The sequence below is a fragment of the Balaenoptera ricei genome, chromosome 3 (assembly GCF_028023285.1).
Source record: "Balaenoptera ricei isolate mBalRic1 chromosome 3, mBalRic1.hap2, whole genome shotgun sequence".
NCBI classification, from domain to species: Eukaryota; Metazoa; Chordata; class Mammalia; order Artiodactyla; family Balaenopteridae; genus Balaenoptera; species Balaenoptera ricei.
In genome coordinates this window covers 7,702,909-7,725,161 of record NC_082641.1, presented here as the reverse complement: position 1 = coordinate 7,725,161, position 22,253 = coordinate 7,702,909, and the positions used below count along the sequence as shown (strand labels likewise).

Genomic DNA, 22,253 nt, shown 5'->3' with positions numbered 1-22,253 from the left:
ATCGCGGTGCGCAGTCCTCTCACTCTCGCGGCCTCTCTTGTTGCGGAGCACAGGCTCCAGACGCGCAGGCTCAGTAATTGTGGCTCACGGGCCCAGCTGCTCCGCGGCATGTGGGATCTTCCCAGACCAGGGCTTGAACCAGTGTCCCCTGAATTGGCAGGCAGAATCTCAACCACTGCGCCACCAGGGAAGCCCTTTCTGGGTTTTTGAGTTAGACATTTAGCTTGTTAATTGCAGTCCTTCTTAGAGTTCTCATCCCCCCCAAAAAACCATTTTTTTCTATTTCTTTAAATTTGTATCTATATGAGATGGTGGATGTTCACTAAACTTACTGTGACAATCTTTTTATGATGTAAGTCAAATCATTATGCTGTACACCTTAAATGTATACAGTGCTGCATGTCAATTATATCTCAATAAAGTTGGAAGAAAAAAATTTCACTGCTAAAATTTCACTTAAGGCTAAATTTCTCTGTAAATATGACTTTACCTATATCATGTAAGTTTTACATGTTGTATTTTTATGCAACATATGAATTTTTCTGATTTCCATTATGTCTTCTTTGTCACATGTGTTATTAGAAATATGGCTTACAACTGACAGGTGTGAAGTTTTCTAAATTTTTTTAAAATTATTAATTTGTAACCTAATCATGGTACTAACTTTCAGAATTTATTGAGGCTTGCTTTGCAGCCCCAGGCTTGATTAATTTTTCTAAATCTTGCACGAGCATTTGATATATCCATTAGAATAACCTTGCTAATTGCTTTTCTCAGGATATCTAAATTCATACTATTTTTTTTTCCTGTGGATCCGTCAATTAGTGAGAGAAATATGCTCCATCAATGATTGAGGATTTGTGATTTTCCTTACAATACTGTAGATTTTTACTTTTTATATTTTGAAACTCTTTTGTTAGTTGTATACGTATTTGTATTTCCTAATAAACTGAATCTTTTTTAGATAGTAAATATTTTTAGTGAAAAAGATTTTAATCTAAATATCTGTGTTTCTGATATTAGTATTTGTAAACTAGCTTTATTCTGACTGATGTTTGCCTGCTGTATTTTTTCCCTTGGTGTTATTGTGCTTTCTGATATAACTGGATTTTATATATTTACTTAATTTCTTCTAGTTTTTCTTTCTACAATTTTTTTCTTTACACTTGTCTTCATTCCCTTTCCAGCCTTCTACTGGATTGATGAAGTTGTCTTTATTTCATCTTTTTTCCTCTCTACTGTTTTAGAAGATTGTATCTGTGGCTGTTCTTTTGCAATTACGATTACTATCCTTGATATTTTAACAACTGTGTATGAGTTAACTTCTAAAGTTAAATATTTCTGCTTTTTCCTGGAATCTTACTCTCTTCCCCCATTTTCTTGTTAGTCACTACTCATCCTTCCAATGTCAGCTCAAATGCCACCTTCTCAATGATGACTGTTCTGACTCCCCAGACTAAAGCAGACACTCCTAAACTTGCCTTTCATAGCACTTCCCAGGGCTTATGCTGACACACTTGTGAGATCAGTCATTGATTCCCACCTCCCCAAGGTAATTCTGAAAGGGCGGGCATTGGCTGTGCTGCTCTCCCTTCTACTCAACCTGCATCCAAGTGCCGGGTACATGCCAGGCAACAAGCTATACTGAAAGCAGAAAAGCAGTGTGGGAGGGAGGGATGGAGAGAAGGAGGGCTGCATGGGGGGTAATGCTGAGAGATGAACCTGCAGGGACGCTGGATCTGGAAGAGTCTTCCATGTTCTGTCAGTTAGAAATCCCATTCTTCTGCGAAAACCAGAATAGAGACAATGATGGATAAAACAGAAGGGAAAGTCATTTCTTTTTCATGTGACGAAGTCTGCAGGTAGCAATCCCGGGCTGATAAGGAGGCTCTGTAAAGTCACTAGGGATTCAGGCCTTTTTTTTTTTTTTTTCTTCCCAGCTTTACTATCCTTAGCTCATGGCTTATATCCTAAGGTTACCTTACAAATCCAAGATGGTGGCTGGAATTACAACTATCACAACCAAGTTCCAGGCAGGAATCTGGAAGGGGGAGGGAAGGGCAAGAAAGAGTACACCCAGGTAGGTGTTGCCCCCCTTTATGAAGCCTTCCTTGGAATCCCAGGGACTTACATCTTATTCGTCATGGCTAAGTTCCACGGTCAAACCTAGGTGCAAGAAAAAAAATTATTTTCAAAGCCAGGAAGATTGCAGTTTAAATATAATCAGGGGGTCTGTGTTATTAAGGGTGATGGGGGCAGGGGTTGCTGTTTGCAGATGATCACTGTGGTGTAGTGATATAGACTAGGGGTGACAAGGAGACAGGTAAGAGGAGGGGTTGGTATTTCGGGTGAGAGAAGTTGACATTCTGCATTGAGGCAACAATAACGGGAATGGAAAGGAGGGTCTGAAATGAGATTTGACAGACGGTGCGACAGGATCTTCAACAGTTCATCTTCCTGCTGATTTGCTTCAGAAGACACTTTGCCTACTGGTGTAATTTCACTTAGTAGATATTCTTTTCATTGAACTCAAGATCATTATGAGTTGATCTCCCTGGTAAATGACGGAATAAATTAAGACAGACTAATTTGTGTTTCTAAATCTATGTAGGATAAACATTATTTTTTAAAATATATTCCCAAATGTACTTATTTCCCCACCAAAGCTCTATTTCCAAAGACAGAGGAATATAGAGGCCATTAATAAGTATTAAACATATATATATTTTTAAAAGTACAGTCTTTCTTTGCTTATAGATACTCAAGATATATACAAGGCTCAATGTCAGAAAATTACACTCAGGAGTGTTTTATCTCTATGCTGCAAATCATTTGCATTTCCTCTAGGTATTCCCACAATCTTTTAAACTTAGCATTCCCCCCCCAACCCCGCCCATACAATACTTATAAAAAGGCAACTTGAGGTATTTTGAGCATACCGATTTTATTTTAAGGAAAGTGGGTTGCTAGAAAAATATATCTAGACATTTAACCATAAACACAAGGAAACATACTTCAGATTTCTAGAATACTTTGGTCTTCTGGATACATAGCTGAGGTAAAACACATCTTTTATTAATAGACCCTTACTGAAAGTGAGATTAATTACTAAGCTTTTCTAAGTAAAAAATAAGTGAGCATTTCTTGTTGAATATATGCTCTGATTGTTGTATCCTTGAGTTCTTGCTGAGGTCCGCAGTAGATGATAGATTTTAAGCAGGCTGTTCCCTTGAACGTGGCTGTGAAGTCTGGGAAGGTGGTTTTCACCTGTGAAGTGAGATCAAGAGAGCTCATTGGTGACCAGAGCTCACCTGGATGGGGCGAGGGCCAGGTTACTCTGTGCTAACCTGTACGGAACAACCGGCAGTGGCAAAGCATGTTCACCTGACCAGACGTGGGAAGCTTGAAGCAGGCCCTGGATGGACTTGGGTGGAAACTGAGACTTCAGAGAAGGGGACACGATGGAATGTCCAGTGCACAGACTGGCAGAGCGTTGGTGCCCACGTGGTTGACCTGGTCCTTCCATTTAAGGTCCAGGAAATTGCACTTTGTCCCATGCCCATGCTCATTCTCAGATGTGCTATAACTATTCTTTCTATTCTGTCCTAGTTTCTGGGCTGCTTTTGTTGAATAAAACTGGTCTGCTTACCTCTGCCAGGGGAGTGGGCTGCTACACCAAAAGGGGAGTGAGCGTTTCTTGGGTTAAAAAAACCTAAAGAGTTTCTGGGGAAGCTCAAGGGATGTGAGTAGGAGCTTACGACTCCCTGAACTCTCCTTTCTCAGTGATTCTTCATCTGTAAAAATTCTGGGGAGCATCCCAATGTCACCTGCAACCTTAATCATGGGTCTTCCAAATACTTAAAATTGGTGAACAAAAAGCAGCATTGTGCAATTTTAGTGATGCTCAAACAGATATCTTTTTATCAATGTTTGGCCATTTTAAGAAAAAAAAAAACTGATGGGGTTGATCAGATGATCCAGCAGTTGTTTCAATTCTTAAATGCCATGGATCTAAAAGAAGGAAAACAGGGGTGAAAAGAGAACGTATGTTGATGGTGATTGTAATGTGTTCCCGCCTCATTGGTAGGAAAATCCAGTTACGATGTAAATGTCCAGAGTCACAACTTCTGGGCTGAAGTTTTTCATGATATTAATATAATCTCATCGCATTGTAAGGCTCACAAACAGCAAGGTTTCCCTGTAAGGTCACTTGTGACCCACAGCAGCATCGTGAGCTCTTCTGGGTGATGTTCTCTGCAGCCCCCTCCCGGCTTCTCTCCTCTCAGGTGGCAGTTTAACCATGTGGCTGGAATTCAAGCACAAGGGAGGGAAGTAAAGACAAGACAAAATCAATTACTTATTTCAGAGACATAAGAGATCCTTCACAGTTCCACCCAGAAACTGAGGTGAATCAGGAAATGGATGGCGTTTTTCAAATCACATGAATCAGCGCCCCATAATTCATCATTTCCACCACGTGTTTGGTTGGATTCCTCATTCTTTTACATTAACTGCACGGCTTACCTAACACAGTTTAGGGAAAGCTATGATTTCATTTTTAAAGGAAGAGAACTAAACGGTTTTGTTTTGAAATGATCACCTCCAGTTTTGACTGCGATGTGTAGCAGCTTAATGCCAGAATTTCTTCAGTGAGTAGTTTTAAGGAAAAAATCCCAGAAATTGCATTTGGAAAAAGGAAACACCTGTGGATTCTTTTAAATAATTTTTGTTGTAGACAGCCTACTTCTGTGTTGGGCCCTGGGTGAGTATTTCACCTATGTCACTTTCTTTTTCCTTTAATGTTTACAAAGGACCTATGTGCCATCAGGTTTGTTTAAGCTCCTGATGAAGAAACTATACCTCAGAAAAGTTCAGGAACTTTCTCCAGGTCACAAGGCAAAATCATGACTTCAGTTTAGTTCCATTTTGCTTTAAAACTAAGGATGCACCCTAAATTATTATTTGGTTTCTCCCATTCCTCATTTTTATTATTAATGTATTTGTAATTCATTATCACTAAAAATACATATTTTAATAATGCTTCGGTATAGTCTGTAAAGTACCTGTAAAATCGAACCCCCCAAACATACACATAAAGTTACATAACTTATTGAGTTAAATGTTACTAGCCCTCCTGGGTTATGGAGTAGATAGCTACTTCCTTCCCACTGCTTAGCTCTCTATATGCAGAGAATTTTTTTTTTTTTTTTTTTAACGCCTTTAACTGTAGTGTTGAGGGGCAAAGAACAAGGAGTAGTTAAACACATTTGGGTTCCAGTTTCTTTCTCCCTTTGCCCTGGCGTCTGGAGGATACAAGGTCAGCATATCCACCCAAGGGTTGCAAGGGCAGGTGTAAGGCAGTGTCCTCCCTCCCCTTCCCACCTCCCCAGGGACAGAGCAGCCGGGCTAGACCTTGGCCAGCCTCCTCCTCCCGGGGGAGCGCTCCTGGGCCTCTGTGCCACGTAGACAGGAGAATCGGAATGTCGGGAATGGAGCTAGTGCCCCACGTGTCAAGCACAGAAGGAGGCGTGTTAAGCTTTTCATTAAGGCCCGGCAGCTGCCAGGCACCAGGCTGAGCGCCCCCAGCACAACCCAAGGAAGAATGCACCTCCGAGACCCGCCCAGCTACTGACATTTCCTCCGGACGTCTTAAAGGAAATCCGAGTGAGGCCTTGAGTACCCACAGCAGCTCCATCACCAGCGCTACAGAGAGGCTGGAGTTCTGAGGCTGGGCTGAGCTTCCATGGAAACCTGCGGAACTACTTTCATTTAATTCTTTTATTAAAAAATATTTCTAGAAAATAAAGACAAATCAATGTCAATTTGTTTTTCGATTGTTTTTCTCTTGGATCTGGGTGGCTACAGCGGGAGCCATGACACCTTGCAGCCAGAGATGGGTTCTTTGTCTTGTAGATGAACTCAAGGGCACAGTCTTGGGCACGCTGGGCCACTCCCACTATCGGGAATCCCAAGACCCGGCCACTGGCCCTGGAGCGGCTGTGTGAATGTGGGCCGTAGAGCTTTCCATTGTCACTGCGGTAAGAGGGTCGTGGTGGGGACGTTCATGAGTTTCCATACGCAAGGGAAACTTGAAAGCCACTCTTTGAGGCCGAGATGGAGAAAAAAGGGCTCAGAGAGACTGTTCCCCACCCCCATCCAGAAGGAGAGGGTCAGGCGCGGCCCTACAGCTTTCCCTGCCGAAGTTTTGCAACAGAGTATCAACAAATTTTGCAACAAATTTCAGGAGTCTTGAAAGGTACTCTGCTTTCCAATTACGAATCTTTTCACCTGAGTACTCGCTCGATAAAGGCGAAACATCCGGCAAAAGGGCAGCAAGTATCAATAACATTTGCCCCATAATTGGACGAGATGACTTTGTCCATCTGGGGGCCCCTCTCTTAACGCTCAGCGTGGCCACCTGGGGACCCCCTGACCTGCCTCCCTGGTTCGCCGCATCTGTTCGTTTCTCTAACTCAACTCTGCCGAAATTGACCCGATCTAGCCGGGAGGCGCACCCCCAAATCACTCCTCCAAGAACCCGCAGCAACTCTCTCGGTCTTTAAGAAGTTTCCAGCTCAGAGCGCGCAGGAGGATGTCGCACAGAAAGAACAAAATCACAGACTCGGAGTCGGGAGGACCCCGCGGCCCCTGCCCCCGCTCTCATCACACGGCCGCATTCAGCCGGGGGACGCGCACGTACCTGGAGCTGAGGCCGGCGGAGTGGACGCGCCACATCTCGGGTCTCCGCCCGCGCTGCCTCCGGCCCTTTATGCCGCCCCCGCACTCTCCCCCCGGCCCCCTCCCCCCGCAGCAGCCACGTCGGAGCTGCGGGACCGGGGGCGGAGGAGCTACAGAAAGTCTCTGCAAGGCGGGCGAGAGGGAGTCCCTGAAAGTCCACGCTCGGGCGCAGTCGCACTGGGCAGGCAGCAGTGGGGCCCCTGGAGTCCGGGGGGACGCCGGAGGAGCGGAGGGGGTCCGGTCCCGGGAAGGGGAGGTGTCAGGAGAGGGGCCCAGGGAGGTCAGGCACGGGGAGGGGCGCTCGGGTTTCAGCCGGGCTGGGAGGAGGAGGAGGAGGCGCGGCGGCGGGGGCGGGGCCGGGGCGGGGCCGGGGGCGGGGCGAGGCGGCCCCGCGCTCCCGGCCCGTGCTCCCCGCGCAGCTCTACTCGCTGGGAAGGCGGCGCCGGCGGCGGCTGCTCTCCCTGCGTCCGCTCCCGCGCGCCGCGCTCCCGCCGCGGGTGGGCTCCGCAGCGCCCGGCCGCTCGCGGTCCCTCCCCGGCGGCGGCCCCCACCCTCCACTTCTCTCGGCTGGGGCGGCCCGGCCCTTGTGGCGCATCCGAGGGGCTCCCCTCTCCCACTCGGGCTCCTCTGCGGAGCTGGCTGGAGCACCCAAATTTGCCTCCTCGTCTGACGACCCCGTTGGGCGCGAACCTGCTCAACCGCGGTCCGCCCGTGCGTCCGGGGACGGTGCGCCTGGCGCTCGAGCCGGCGCCCCAGCCCGGAGCGCAGCGAGCTGGGGGTGGCTGTGGGGAAGTGGCGGGGGCGGCGGCTGCTGCCTCGACTTCCCTCGCCGGGCGCTGAAGAAGACCCTCAGAGCCGCTCCGGGTCCCCGGCGCTGGATGACTGGCACGAGGAGCGCGCCTCCCACCTGGTGAGCGACCCCCCGCCCCGTCCCCGCGTGACCGTAGCCGCAGCCCCGACCGAGCCCCGTTGGGGCCAGGACCCGGGGGCGGCCGTGGTCGGCGGGTGGGTCGAGTCGATCTCGGGCCGGGTCGATCTGCAGGCACTGGGCGGGGGGCAGCCCGGGGGCAGGGTCTGGACTACCGTTAGTGCAGGGGCGCGCACAGTTGAGCGAGTACACTGGCTGGAAGTTTGTCTGCCTTTGCAGAGGTCTGAGTGTGCAGAGGTAAGGAGCGGAAGCGACCCGGTGGGCGCCCGGGCGGTGGGAGAGAGGGCACCCCTACCCAACACCTCCATAAGGTGCGCAGTGGAGGTCTTTGCACGCAGCCGGCGCGTGTCCAGGCTCGCATCGTCGGGAGCTAAAGGCAGGGGTCCCGGTGGCCGACACTTCGCAGTCCGGTAATCGCCGCCTGGGGCAAGGTTTTTCTGGTCGAGTTACTGGGGCTTTGCGGCGCCCGCGAGAACCCGGGAGGCGGTGGGACTTGGGCTCAACTCCACCGAGCGCTTTGGTTAATGAGGGAGACGGAGGCTGGCGGTCGCCCTGAACGTCGCGGCCGGGGATGTAGGGGCCTGGGGAACCGCTTGCTCCGTGGGCTGTAGCCAGGCCAGTCCCTTTCCGCGGGCATCTCTACGCCGCTCCACGATTTCGCATCCCCTGGCTCAGGATTTCGGGGCCGGAGGGAAGACGTGCGAAGGAGCCGCCGCCGAGGAGTGATCTCCCCGGGATCGCTCCCCGCGGCGCTCGGTGCCCGGCCTAGCGCAGTCAGATCCCGATTCCCCGGGCTTTGGCGGGAAGCGCGTTCACCTCCTCGCCCTTTCCTCGCTTTGTACCTGGATGCGGCTGTTCAGAGTTGGGATTTAACTTTCCTGCACTTGCGGCGTCCCCGGGATCCCCGGCAGGGGGCGCTGAGAGCGAGCGCAGGAAAAGGGCGAGAGGATGCCAGGAGCACCGTGCTGGGTGAGTGGGTGGAGGTCCGAGTCCGCAGAGCGAGACCAGGCGGCTCTTGCAGCAATTTCACAGAGGCGGAGGGTGGTGGAGGAGTTGATCTGTTGATCTGAGGGAGCTGTCAGCCTTGTTAGAAGAAGGGACAGGAAAGGTGGTTTCCAAACTCAAGGCCCTTAAGTAGAAAGACTCCTTTCAGAGACAAACGTATCCTTGTAAACTCTTCCTGTTTGTGCATCTGTCTTCCTCCCTGTGACCGCTGTATTTACTCAGAAAGAAATCGAAATTGAGTGAAGATAAGGTGAGTTATGTTTAATATTGACATTAAGTTCTCAGGTGCACATTAGTTAAAATGCCAGGAGTTACAAATGATTGTCGCATCTTTTTTTTTTTTAATTGAGGTTTATGTTGAATCTCGTATTTAAGCAAAACAATTGTATGTCACAGTTAGCTTATCCAGAAGAGCTCTGTCACGATGGCCACCTTTGGAAACGACAGATATGTATGTTATTAATTATAGAGTTAGTCTTTCCTAAGGAGACACAGAAAGACAAAAACAGACTTTACCAGGGAAGATTTTTAACACCTAATTAGGATTGCTAAATTAATTGCTAGTTAATGCCACTTTCATTATTGAAGAGAGGGTAAAATTTATCATACACTATTTTGAGCGACCAAGTCACACTTTCAGTTCAAGCAGATAATACCTTAACTTGTGTATCATTTCAATAACTTTTGCTATGTCTGCGTTTACTGCAGAGGAAACAGGGATTTTGTACCCCCAAAGATTTTTTTGCCATGCTTGTCTTAAATGAAAAAGCAGTCTGAAATGTAACTGCTTGGGCCCCTTGAAGCAGATTTCTTTTTTCTTGAGTTTCTTCCTTGCAGAAACTTTGCCACGAAATAGCAGCTCAGGCTCATCATTTGCACGCTCATGGAATCGTGGGGGTGATGAACTGGTACCTGCTTTTACATGCTTTTAGCCTTGTACGTACTTCCTTAATAGGGAGAAGATGAATGATGCTAATCATTTTATGCCTTTTACAAACTGCACTAACTTATTTGGTTGCTTTAATGGCAAACAGCTGTGAGATTCCTGCTGCGAGCAAAGACTTTGGTCTCCTGGGTGGTAAAGCTTTCCTTTGTCCAAAAGAAGTTTCTGAGATGTTCAAAACTAGGTAAAATTAAGCCTGTGCTCTTCACTGCTGTCTCCTTTTAAAATGATTCCTTCTCCATGTTCGGATAGGATGAAACATAGAAACGTATAGCGCAGTGGCTGTTAAAAGGTGTCGGCCAGTGGGGCATGATGAATTATGCACGTTCTAATCTTTTGCTTAAGTGTTAGCATTTGTAGACCTTCTGAATCCCCACTCACAGCTTTGTAGTGAGAAATCTTGCTTCACTTTAGATTCTTGATCGGAGATGTTAAAAAGCAGCAAACTTTTCTCTGTGTTGTATGCTAATTGCTCAAAATAACAGATGCTAGTTCCTTGGGACTCTCTCATACGCCCCTGATACTAGAGAGAGCTGCTTAGCTGAATCATTACATAATTTTTATTAACTTCGTGATTATTTTTAATGATTCCAAATGTCTGTATTTGTTGTTATAAAGTCATCGAAATTAAGGCTTTGCTTCTGATATGCATACCGGAAAGTGGCGGAGGGGGGAACAGACCTTTATTAAAGGTCCAGCCAAAGGTCTAAAGGCATTCCATTATGTAAACAAGTGATCAGCAACTCTAGAGTTAACTAAGGTTAGGAACTAATCCCTAACAAGAAATTTGGATCACAAATCCTCCAGTTTGTGAGACAGAACAAGTTAATTAGTTTATAATATGTCAGAGTCAAGGATTCCGTTTATGGAGTAGTCTACGCACAGGTGTTTGAGAAAAGTCCCACATCCTGCAGTAAATCCCCCATAATTCTTGATTCTAAAATCACACCATATTTGTGTTTAAAAATGCTCCTGACATTGTTGCTACAGGTATGCAGACAAATTGCTTAGAGTATAATTATAACACCAAAGTGACACGTTTTTATGTTTAGAGTTAAATAATTTTTAAAATGTAGCTTTTGCCCTCGAGCAAATTGAGTTACACCGAAGTGCAAAGTTTGTGTGCAGAACCTGGTACACTTCTGCCCACACGCGTCTATTTGCATGTTTATACAGAGAAAGTGAACGATTTTCTTGAGTCCTAAGATGAGTACACATAAGCACTTTAAGTTGTTTATACTATCTTTGTGTACTGTTGTTGATAACGTAGACATTTTCACATATGTCTCTGGCTACCTTTTAAAATTGAGATGCAGAAGTTTTGTTGAAAATTACTGGCTTTTATCACTCTGCTTGCTGCCTTGTAGAAACAATCAGCTGTAGATAGGGGGCAATCTGCTGTCTCTAATTCCTGCACAAATTGGTGGCATTTTAAAGATAAATTCAACAGGTGAGGAGTAGCTAGTTCATTGGGAAGCAGTTTGAAGAAGCAGCTTTTGTTGTGCTTGATAAAGATATCACTGATTTCTCTGATGAATTTACCGGGTACTGGTTATCTTAGATATATATAGAATCAATTTCTAACGGCAAGAAAAGAGGAAAAAAATTAAAGTAAGCTGGAATATACGTAGACAAACTTGTTTTGATTCAGAATTTATGCCAGACAGAGCAAAGCAAACGAAAACTTGATCCAAGAGAAGGTCCAGTATAACAAGTAACTTATTATAACATACTAGTATTGACACAATTAATCTTTGCCATCTAAAGGTTCTAGAGCTAGGGAAACTTGGCTCTGAATTTCGCAGAGTATTCTGAAGCAACTTCAAAGATAAGTTATATAGTTCCCTGGGGTGTGACATTTAAAATAGTATGAACCCAATGGTGGGCTCAAGAAAACAGAAAATTTTCTCAAAGGAATTGCTGTCGTCTTTGTCTTTTTCTTTACCTTCTTTTATTGTCCAAGATGAATGGTTGTTTGACAAGAGCAAAGTTGAGCACTTTACTTCTCTTTCCTAAGTTTTAAAATATATTAGCGTAGTACTGTTGCATTTGGAAAAAATTAAATCATTCCATTCTTTACTCTTTTTTTTCCTACATACACTAGAATTGGCTTCCTGATTAATATTGAAAAACACTATATTTTAGAAGAGAATAAAGTTTTAGAGGGTGAATTTCTTTTATTTCTGGAAGGCCATGAACTCACTAATCTTTATCTTCCCATCTGTCATTCATTATTTGTCACCATCTCTCTGGGGAATCAGCTACACTAGGATTCACGTAGAATGATGAGGAGGTACACATTGGAACAATTTTATTTTATGTTGCATTTTTATGTCCATTTGAGAGTAGATTACATTACTGCAGTAGGTAATTCAATTACAGATATGTATGATAAATAACCAGGAGACTGATGCTATCAGAAGACAACTCTACTGGAGAAATAATACTGTATTTGCTGAGATGTGAAATTAAATAAGTTCTAGGCAAGTGACAATCAGGATTGAGCAAGGACAAATTGTTCACAGGAAATAGAGCCTCTTTCAATCAGTTCAAATTCACCCAGCATTTGGCAACGATATATGATATGCCTATGCAAAGAAAAACAGAGTCAAAAAAAAAAAAAAGCATTAAGAAAAATTCTGCTAAGCCGTTTCCTTAAGTTGTCTGCAGAAACATAAGATGGTTAGTGCCTGCTGTGACTTCCCGGAAGAGATCCGTTTCTCACCAACTGACCCCAATGCAATTCCATACAAAGAACTTCCCTTTCTGTGAAAGAAACTGGAGATGTGACACATCTTGGGGAGGGCTTCCAAGGCTGTGCTCAGTCAGTCACCAAGGATGCAGCTGCCCCGCGGCCAGGACTACTCAAGCTCTCAGTGCCAGGCCAGCGTCCCCGACGGAGGCCAGGGACATTTATGGCTGGACATCCTGCAGCCAAATGGGCATTAGCATCACACCCTGCTTCTGTGATTCCTTTTACGTGGCTGAGATTTAGATCTGCTGTAAAACTTCACCGATTGTAAAGCTGAGAACATTGTTTGTAACTGGTGGCATGAAGCAAAAATAATTGCTCTGGATGTTAACCTTCCTTTCTTTGTTCAGCAGACGTTGCTCTTAAGCCATGGTTCATGCCAGTCGAGGTACATGTGGGAACTGAGTAAGAATTTGCTTCTGAGACGCCTGTCAAGTCAATTCCTGCCTCTTCTAGCTGTGGACTTGACTTTGGGAAAGTTAGTGCTAGGAAAGCTGGGTAGAATAAATTACCAGAAGCCCGGGCTTTAACAGAGTACTTGCCTAATTGGGCAGGGCAGTTGGGAGAGGCCTCGGCCTCCAATGAAGCACTTGATGGCCAGGGAGAGGTCCCCACAGAACAGGCCCGCCTACTGTGCTGGAGCGATGTCAGTGGTGGTTGGACAGGTCGCAGGCCAGCTGCAGAGGGGTGATGAGGGCAGCAGCAGTTGACAGTGGCGTAACTGTCCCCGTGTGACTGAGGGGTGTCAGATAGAGGTCCCGGGAGGGCTTTGCACAGAGGATGCCGGCGGAGCATGTGGATGGACTTGGAGACGGCCAGGCGGCACTGGTGGGTCAGGATGTCAGGCCTGCCTCGCCCCTGGGGGTCCTCCCCTTAGAAGCAGGTCCTCCAGAAGATAGAAGGGGAGGAGGAGCCAGGAGGTGGGGTAGGACTTCCCTACCAGAGCGATGAAGATGTTGGGTTGCTCCAACCCAACATGCTGTATTTCTTAAAGACTTTCACCAACAGAGAATGGAAGTTCAGCAGCCACATGAGACTGCCACTGGTGAGTCTTCCGTGTCTAACACAGCGCCTGGCACACAGGCTGCCCTGGGTTCGTACGTGTGGTGAGTGAATGAATCGGTAGATGCCTTTACGTGGTATATAAATAGTACAGACTGCGATATAGTGTCCTGGATAAAGGCTGTGACTTTACTAAGACTTTGGGGGCCAACCGTGGAAGCTAAACACTATTTAGGTGGAGAAAAGTGTTTCAAATACCCCCAAACTGATTTATTTGCACAGTCTTGAAATAAAGATGTCTTTGTGAGCCAAAGACTGTGCACTTCACATATCCTAATACAGGGCTATTTGCACCATTGTAAATGCTTGTTCCGTGAGTTGATGACCTTGCTGGAATTGGAGATTAGCATAAAACACTTTATGTGTATTCAAATAGTTTATGTTTATTAAAACATAAAAAAGTGAAATTCAGGGATGTTGTTTACTTATTGAAACCAGCTCCCTCCCCTCGCCCACCCATAGGCACAAAAATTCCAGGGAATGTATTGTATCCTCATGATGTATTTTCACACATTACAGAGACTTTTAGAAATTCTAGAATAGTTTAGAACTAGGGAAGCCTTTCTTATTTTATTTTTGCGAGGAGGCCCATAAGCCTTGTCACTTAGTTGGATTTATAGATTTAATAAGCTGAAACAGATGAGTGGATAAATAAAATGTGGTCTAGCCATACAATGAACTACTATTCAGCAATCAGATGAATGAACTCTTGATAGAGGCTGCAGTAAGCGTGAACTTGGAACCATTGTGCTTAGTGAAAGAAGCCAGTCACAAAAGACCGCATGTCGTATAATTCCATTTATAGGAAATGTCTAGAAAAGGTAAACCTGTGAAGGCGGAAGGCAGATTCGCAGTTGCCTGAGGCTGGGGCTGCAGGTTGGAAGGCACTGCAAATGGGCAGGTGGGACTTTTCAGGCCAATGGAAACGTTCTAAAACTGCATTGTGGGGACAGTCACACAGCTCTATACATTTACTAAGGATCGTCGAATTGTACACTTACAGTGTGTGAATGTTATGTCATGTAACCTATACCTCAGTAAAGTTGTTTACAAAAAAAGAAAACTGAGGGCTTCCCTGGTGGCGCAGTGGTTGAGAATCTGCCTGCCAATGCAGGGGACACGGGTTCGAGCCCTGGTTCTGGGAAGATCCCACATGCCGCGGAGCAACTAGGCCCGTGAGCCACAACTACTGAGCCTGTGCGTCTGGAGCCTGTGCTCCGCAACAAGAGAGGCCGCGATAGCGAGAGGCCCACGCACCGCGATGAAGAGTGGCCCCCGCTCGCCGCAACTAGAGAAAGCCCTCGCACAGAAACGAAGACCCAACACAGCCATAAATAAATAAATTAATTAATTAATTAAAAAAAAAAAAAAAAAAAAAAAAAAAGAAAACTGGGACATAATCTCTAAAGTTAGAGTACGTGAAACCGCCATGGCCTAAACAAATCCTGCTGTGTTTCCTGGGAATTGTGTCTGTGTTTCCAGGATTTTCACAAAGCCTAGTGCCTTGGCCACCAGATGCCAGGATGAGCAGCGTCTCTTTGATCCCGCGGCACTTCCTGGGAAGTGTATCAGAGCTGTGATCTCTGTCATGAAAACAAGCAAACCCAGGTTGTTTCCAGATGAGACCATGGAACCGAATCAAATCCATTAAACTTATCGGCCCACCTGGCTACTCAACGTTTGCTACACCCCGATTCCCAGTCGTTTGTTAGAGGATACTTCTCTTCTGCCAGTTTTATTGGTACATGGACATCGCTCCGGGAGGGGGGGTGGAAATCTTTGAAAACATACAGTCTCCTGATCTCATTAGAGCTGCAGGGTCTGGGGCTTCAAGAGCATGGCTCTGCTCGCCAAGGGATGCTGCTTTCCTGGGATGGAGCGAAGTGCACGACACCTGCTTCTGTATCCTTGTTCACTTAGCAGAGCTTTTGCTTCTGCTGGTGAGGTTACTTCTAACAGCCAGAGCCAGTGGCAGAATGCAGATTTTTGAATGCCCAGAGCCTGAATGGTTAAAGTGAAGAGTGCCTTTTTTTTTCCCCATTAGAAGAAGAGCCATAGGATCACTTCTGGCTCTTTCTATTTTTCTTTGACATGTTTTTGCAGTTTAAAGCACAAGCTGAGATTAGGTTATGGGTAGAGATACATGTTGAATTGCCTATCATTTCACTCTCTTGCCCTTCCCTCCTCTGTTTCAACTCCCTCCCCCATGTGAAAGGGACTTGCCAGGCTTTGTTTAGACAGTGGCATCTCCAGTACCTGGCTCTTTGCTCTGGGGATTCAGAGCTGCTGCTGGATGATGTGATACCATAGGTTTCATCGATGGACATGCTCTTTGGCTCAGTCTTGTTCCTGGGCTGCTTCATGTTGGCTCGTATAGGTCAGTCCTCATCTAGGTCAGTTACAAGTATGACGGGAACGCAGTGGCTGTTTAATTTCAACCCAGCATTTGTTTCACATCTGATGGTGCTCTTCAGCTGGGAGAAGCATGCATCGGCTTATCACGTGAGAGAAGCACTTGTGAGAAAGCAGTGGGAACCTCTCCATCCCTCAGGCTTGCGTCCTGATGGAAGAGATCGGAAGCCTTGGAGCTATGCTTCTCAAGGCCCTTCCTCTTCTCCACCTTGAACTCTCACTTCCCTGGCCCCTGGTCACAAAGCTGGTGCCAGGAAGGTGAGGATACCTGAACCCAGATGCTTGAGTTGACAATATTTCCCACTCTACCTGTCTATCCCCACTTTCCTTACAATGCACATCTGAAACCAGTGTAAATGCCCCTCGTGAATGGAAATTGTGCCGTAGTCGGGGGTGGGGCTGGGTGAGGGTGGAGATGGGAGGTCCCGGAGCTCTGCACCTCCAGGCAGGGCACACTGGCTGTCAAGGCTTCCTAAGCAGACTCCTAAGTCAGGCCTGGAGCCAGATTTACTCCGTCTGCCGGCAGTGATGGAATCCCTAGCTTCTGTCGCCAGCTCGTGAAAAGAAATCATTCAGGAAACTGCAAGCTGGTGAGTAAGAATTGCAAAGATTCATTCACTCGAAAGCTGACGCCTGAAAATTTTATTTAAGTTCGAACAATTTCTCCAGGCCTACCTACTGGGTTTCCATCTCCTTGTGGTTTATCTTGGTGCAGAGGAAAGTCCGTGGTGGTAAAGGGCTCACAGTGGGGATCTTGGCAGACACGCCCCAGAGATGGTACTGGCAGAAGGGCCTTCTGGATGACCCACACCTCACTCATCCCTGACCCTGTGCAGTAAGGTCCACTTCTTTTGAACTCCGTGGAGTAAATACCAGTGCTTGGATGTTAGTTGCTAAAGCTGTAAACCCCAGTTAGACCGTAGAGGGGAACAGTCAGTCTTCATAGTGGTTAGATACCTTGTCAATTCAAATACCTTGAAGACACTTTTAAGAAGAGTGTCTGTCAATGAATTAATTGTTTATTGAGGGAAGCTCAAGGAAATCAATGCTTTGAACTTGGACCATGGCTAGAGGGGAGACTGACTTGCCCAACATGGGGAGGAGAATACAGACAGTAACATACCTTACGTTTTTGATTGGGAAGAATAGTACTTCCCAAGGCCTACGTAGTATTTAAAAGGGACTTTTTTTTTTTTTCTCATATAATGAAAATAATAACAGAAGATCAAACACTTCAGATTCAAACCCACTTTAGAAGTATATTTGATTTATTTGTTTGGGTTTGTGAATGGGAGTAGTACTAGCTTTGGAGTGAGTTTGGGAAAGAGAAGACCAGATACACATTCTTCGTTTAGTCTTTGGGACCCTGAGTTCCTTGATAATCTTTCAGAAGAATCTCAGTTTTTCTTCTGGTGGCCAATTACTTTGCTCTTTTCTGTCAAGAGGGAAAAGAATATCATGACCTCTTACCTAGGAAGTATGGGTTAGAGGAGAAACTCAGTCAGGTGCAGATCTTGTTTCATACTTCTCCAGAGTGTCACCCAGATCTTTGTCCTCTATCAGAATGCCCAGCTCCATTGGTGCATTGGTTTGGGGTCAACATGAAGAAGGGACACAGAAAGGAAAAGAGTGTCCTGAATGCTGGAAATCCTTCTGCGCTCCAGAGAACGTTGGTTCCGTTTAGTCTTTTTTTTTCCTTTAATAAATTCTATACTGACTTTTTCTGTCCTCCTCCTGCAACCCAGACAGTGATCCTTTTTTTGCAAAAGCAATCACAGCTCTGATCCTTCCCGTCATCAGCGAGCTTGTGATCTGCAGAAGAGCCACGGAGCACCATGTCACACATTTGCGTGGGAGCACAGCCCCAGTGGACTGGGACACTGGCCAACCTGCCCCTTGGAGTGGGCGCCATGGAGGTTGTGACCCACAAAGCGAGGCTACGAGTTCACCCCCGGATGATCTGTGATCTGGAGTCTCTTTCATTTCTGGTGGTAGTGCGTGAACGTTGATGCAGGTTTTGGATTTGCCGCTAAGTGCCTTTCAGTGGGCTTTTAATTTTTCATTTTTAAATTAAAAGTGTATGTTTGCCGGAAGAACTGGCTTCGGGGCCCAGATTTCCTGCCTGGAGGTTGTTGGAGACGGGGATAAGTGGGAAGAATTAAAATCGTGATCGGAGGCTTGGCAAAAATCATCATTAAGAGGCCCGGGCAAAGGGCACAATTAGTGCACGGCTCAGATCGGGCACTGATGTGGGAGACCCGCAGGGCCAAGTGCCCTTTGTGGGTTCTTCTTTAATTGCACCTTTGAGTGAACACCCAGTTTAATTAAGCCTGCGGGGGTAGACTTACGAAAAGTCAAAAGCACGTTAGGGAAGGCTGCTTGCTTGAAAGAGTGTGGGAACCCTCGTGTTTATCGCTGTTACTCTTCAGGTGAGTGCTACCCTGTCTTTTTATCTTATTTAAAATTTTTTAAATTTTATATTGGAGTATAGTTGATTAACAATGTGGTGTTAGTTTCAGGTGTAAAGCAAAGTGATTCAGTTATACATATACATGTATTTATTCTTTTTCAAATTACTTTCTCATTTAGGTTATTAGAGACTATTGAGCAGGGTTCCCTGTGCTATACAGTGGGTCCTTGTTGGTTATCCATTTTAAATATAGCAGTGTGTACACGTCAATCCCAAACTCCGAATTCATCCCTCCCTGCCCCCCGCAACACCTTTCCCCTTTGGTCACCATAAGTTTGTTTTCTAAGTTGGTGAGTCTGTTTCTGTTTTGTAAATAAGTTCATTTGTATCATATTTTCTTTTTTTAGATTCTGCATATAAGTGATATCATATGATATTTGTCTTTCTCTGTCTGACTTAACTTCACTTAGTATGAAAATCTCCAGGTCCATCTATGTTGCTGCAGATGGCATTATTTCATTCTTTTTAATGGCTGAGTAATATTCTATTTTTTTGTTTTGTTTTGTTTGTTACAAGGTATTTATTTATTTTGAATTTTTGAATTTTCTTTTCTTTTTTTTTTTATATAGCAGGTTCTCATTAGTTATCCATTTTATACACATCTGTGTATACATGTCAATCCCAATCTCCCAATTCATCCCACCACCGCCACCACCCCCCCCCCCGCCGCTTTCCCCCCTTGGTGTCCATATGTTTGTTCTCTACATCTGTGTCTCTATTTCTGCCCTGCAAACCGGTTCATCTGTACCATTTTTCTAGGTTCCACGTATATACGTTAATATACAATATTTGTTTTTCTCTTTCTGACTTACTTCACTCTGTATGACAGTCTCTAGATCCATCCATGTCTCAACAAATGACCCAGTTTTGTTCCTTTTTATGGCTGAGTAATATTCCATTGTGTATATGTACCACATCTTCTTTATCCATTCGTCTGTCGATGGGCATTTAGGTTGCTTCCATGACCTGGCTATTGTAAATAGTGCTGCAGTGAACATTGGGGTGCATGTGTCTTTTTGAATTATGGTTTTCTCTGGGTCTATGCCCAGTAGTGGGATTACTGGGTCATATGGTAATTCTATTTTTAGTTTTTTCAGGAACCTCCATACTGTTCTCCATAGTGGCTGTATCCATTTACATTCCCACCAACAGTGCAACAGGGTTCCTTTCTCCACACCCTCTCCAGCATTTGTTGTTTGTAGATTTTCTGATGATGCCCATTCTAACTGGTGTGAGGTGATACCTCATTGTAGTTTTGATTTGCATTTTTCTAACAATTAGTGATGTTGAGCAGCTTTTCATGTGCTTCTTGGCCATCTGTATGTATTCTTTGGAGAAATGTCTATTTAGGCCTTCTGCCCCTTTTTGGATTGGGTTGTTTGTTTTTTTAATATTGAGCTGCATGAGCTGTTTATATATTTTGAAGATTAATCCTTTGTCCATTGATTCATTTGCAAATATTTTCTCCCATTCTGAGGGTTGTCTTTTCATCTTGTTTATGGTTTCCTTTGCTGTGCAAAAGCTTATAAGTTTCATTAGGTCCCATTTGTTTATTTTTGTTTTTATTTCCATTACTCTAGGAGGTGGATCAAAAAAGATCTTGCTGTGATTTATGTCATAGAATGTTCTTCCTATATTTTCCTCTAAGAGTTTTATAGTGTCCGGTCTTACATTTAGGTCTCTAACCCATTTTGAGTTTACTTTTGTGTATGGTGTTAGGGAGTGTTCTAATTTCATTCTTTTATACGTAGCTGTCCAATTTTCCCAGCACCACTTATTGAAGAGACTGTCTTTTCTCCATTGTATATCCTTGCCTCCTTTGTCATAGATTAGTTGACCATAGGTGCGTGGGTTTATCTCTGGGCTTTCTATCTTGTTCCATTGATCTATATTTCTGTTTTTGTGCCAGTACCATACTGTCTTGATTACTGTAGCTTTGTAGTATAGTCTGAAGTCAGGGAGTCTGATTCCTCCAGCTCCGCTTTTTTTCCTCAAGACTGCTTTGGCTATTCGGGGTCTTTTGTGTCTCCATACATATTTTAAGATTTTTTGTTCTAGTTCTGTGAAAAATGCCATTGGTAATTTGATAGGGATTGCATTGTATCTGTAGATTGCTTTGCTGGTATAGTCATTTTCACAATACTGATTCTTCCAATCCAAGAACATGGTATATCTCTCCATCTGTTTGTATCATCTTTAATTTCTTTCATCAGTGTCTTATAGTTTTCTGCATACAGGTCTTTTGTCTCCCTAGGTAGGTTTATTCCTAGGTATTTTATTCTTTTTGTTGCAATGGTAAATGGAAGTATTTCCTTAATTTCTCTTTCAGATTTTTCATCATTAGTGTATAGGAATGCAAGAGATTTCTGTGCATTAATTTTGTATCCTGCAACTTTACCAGATTCATTGTTTAGCTCTAGAAGTTTTCTGGTGGCATCTTTAGGATTCTCTATGTATAGTAACATGTCATCTGCAAACAGTGACAGTTTTGCTTCTTCTTTTCCAATTTGTATTCCTTTTATTTCTTTTTCTTGTCTGATTGCCATGGCTAGGACTTCCAAAACTATGTTGAATAATAGTAGTGAGAGTGGGCATCCTTGTCTTGTTCCTGATCTTAGAGGAAATGCTTTCAGTTTTTCACCATTGAGAATGATGTTTGATGTGGGTTTGTCGTACATGGCCTTTATTATGTTGAGGTAGGTTCCCTCTATGCCCACTTTCTGGAGAGTTTTTATCATAAATGGCTGTTGAATTTTGTCAGAAGCTTTTTCTGCATCTATTGAGATGATCATATGGTTTTTATTCTTCAGTTTGTTAATATGGTATATCACATTGATTGATTTGCATATATTGAAGAATCCTTGCATTCCTGGGATAAACCCCACTTGATCATGGTGTATGATCCTTTTAATGTGCTGTTGGATTCTGTTTGCTAGTATTTTGTTGAGGATTTCTGCATCTATATTCATCAGTGATATTGGTCTGTAATTTTCTTTTTTTGTAGTATCTTTGTCTGGTTTTGGTATCAGGGTGATGGTGGCCTCATAGAATGAGTTTGGGAGTGTTCCTTCCTCTGCAATTTTTTGGAAGAGTTTGAGAAGGATGGGTGTTAGCTCTTCTCTAAATGTTTGTTAGAATTCACCTGTGAAACCATCTGGTCCTGGACTTTTGTTTGTTGGAAGATTTTCAAATACAGTTTCAATTTCATTACTTGTGATTGGTCTGTTCATATTTTCTATTTCTTCCTGGTTCAGTCTTGGAAGGTTATACCTTTCTAAGAATTTGTCCATTTCTTCCAGGTTGTCTATTTTACTGGCATAGAGTTGCTTGTAGTAGTCTCTTAGGATGCTTTGCATTTCTGCGATGTCTGTTGTAATTTCTCCTTTTTCATTTCTAATTTTATTGATTTGAGTCCTCCCCCTCTTTTTCTTGATGAGTCTGGCTAATGGTTTATCAATTTTATTTATCTTCTCAAAGAACCAGCTTTTAGTTTTATTGATTTTGCTGTTGTTTTCTTTGTTTCTATTTCATTTATTTCTGCTCTGATCTTTATGATTTCTTTCCTTCTGCTAACTTTGGGTTTTGTGTGTTCTTCTTTCTCTAGTTCCTTTAGGTGTAAGGTTAGATAGTTTATTTGAGATTTTTCTTGTTTGTTGAGGTAGGCTTGCATAGCTATAAACTTCCCTCTTAGAACTGCTTTTGCTGCATCCCATAGGTTTTGGATCATTGTGGTTTCATTGTCATTTGTCTCTCGGTATTTTTTGATTTCCTCTTTGATTTCTTCAGCGATCTCTTGGTTATTTAGTAACGTATTGTTTAGCCTCCATGTGTTTGTGTTTTTTACTTTTTTTCCCCTGTAATTCATTTCTAATCTCATAGTGTTGTGGTCAGAAAAGATGCTTGATATGATTTCAGTTTTCTTAAATTTACTAAAGCTTGATTT

General features: G+C 44.3%; 2 protein-coding genes and 1 non-coding gene across 6 annotated transcripts in view; 1 reads left to right on the top strand and 2 right to left on the bottom strand.

The window, feature by feature from the left end:
- Positions 1–2,940: 2,940 nt before the first annotated feature.
- Positions 2,941–7,333, bottom strand: LOC132362255 (alanine and proline-rich secreted protein Apa-like). The gene is made up of 3 exons (XM_059916434.1): positions 7,168–7,333; positions 6,701–7,055; positions 2,941–4,306 (listed from the first exon to the last, which is right to left on the bottom strand). The coding sequence occupies exons 1-3, from the start codon at positions 7,331–7,333 to the stop codon at positions 4,207–4,209; spliced, it is 621 nt and encodes a 206-aa protein (XP_059772417.1). The 3' UTR covers positions 2,941–4,206.
- Positions 4,406–4,475, bottom strand: LOC132364223 (small nucleolar RNA SNORD123). The gene has a single exon (XR_009502768.1). It is a non-coding gene; the product is annotated as a small nucleolar RNA SNORD123 (small nucleolar RNA).
- Positions 7,206–22,253, top strand: part of SEMA5A (semaphorin 5A) — a 505,234-nt gene continuing 490,186 nt past the window's right edge. For 2 of the 4 annotated variants that reach the window (XM_059916089.1, XM_059916090.1), the window contains exon 1: positions 7,207–7,648. The gene's annotated coding sequence lies outside the window, so the exon portion shown is untranslated. Of the gene's footprint in view, positions 7,649–7,883; positions 7,904–22,253 lie in introns of those variants that run through there. The other 2 variants (XM_059916097.1, XM_059916094.1) reach the window with 2 other exon arrangements.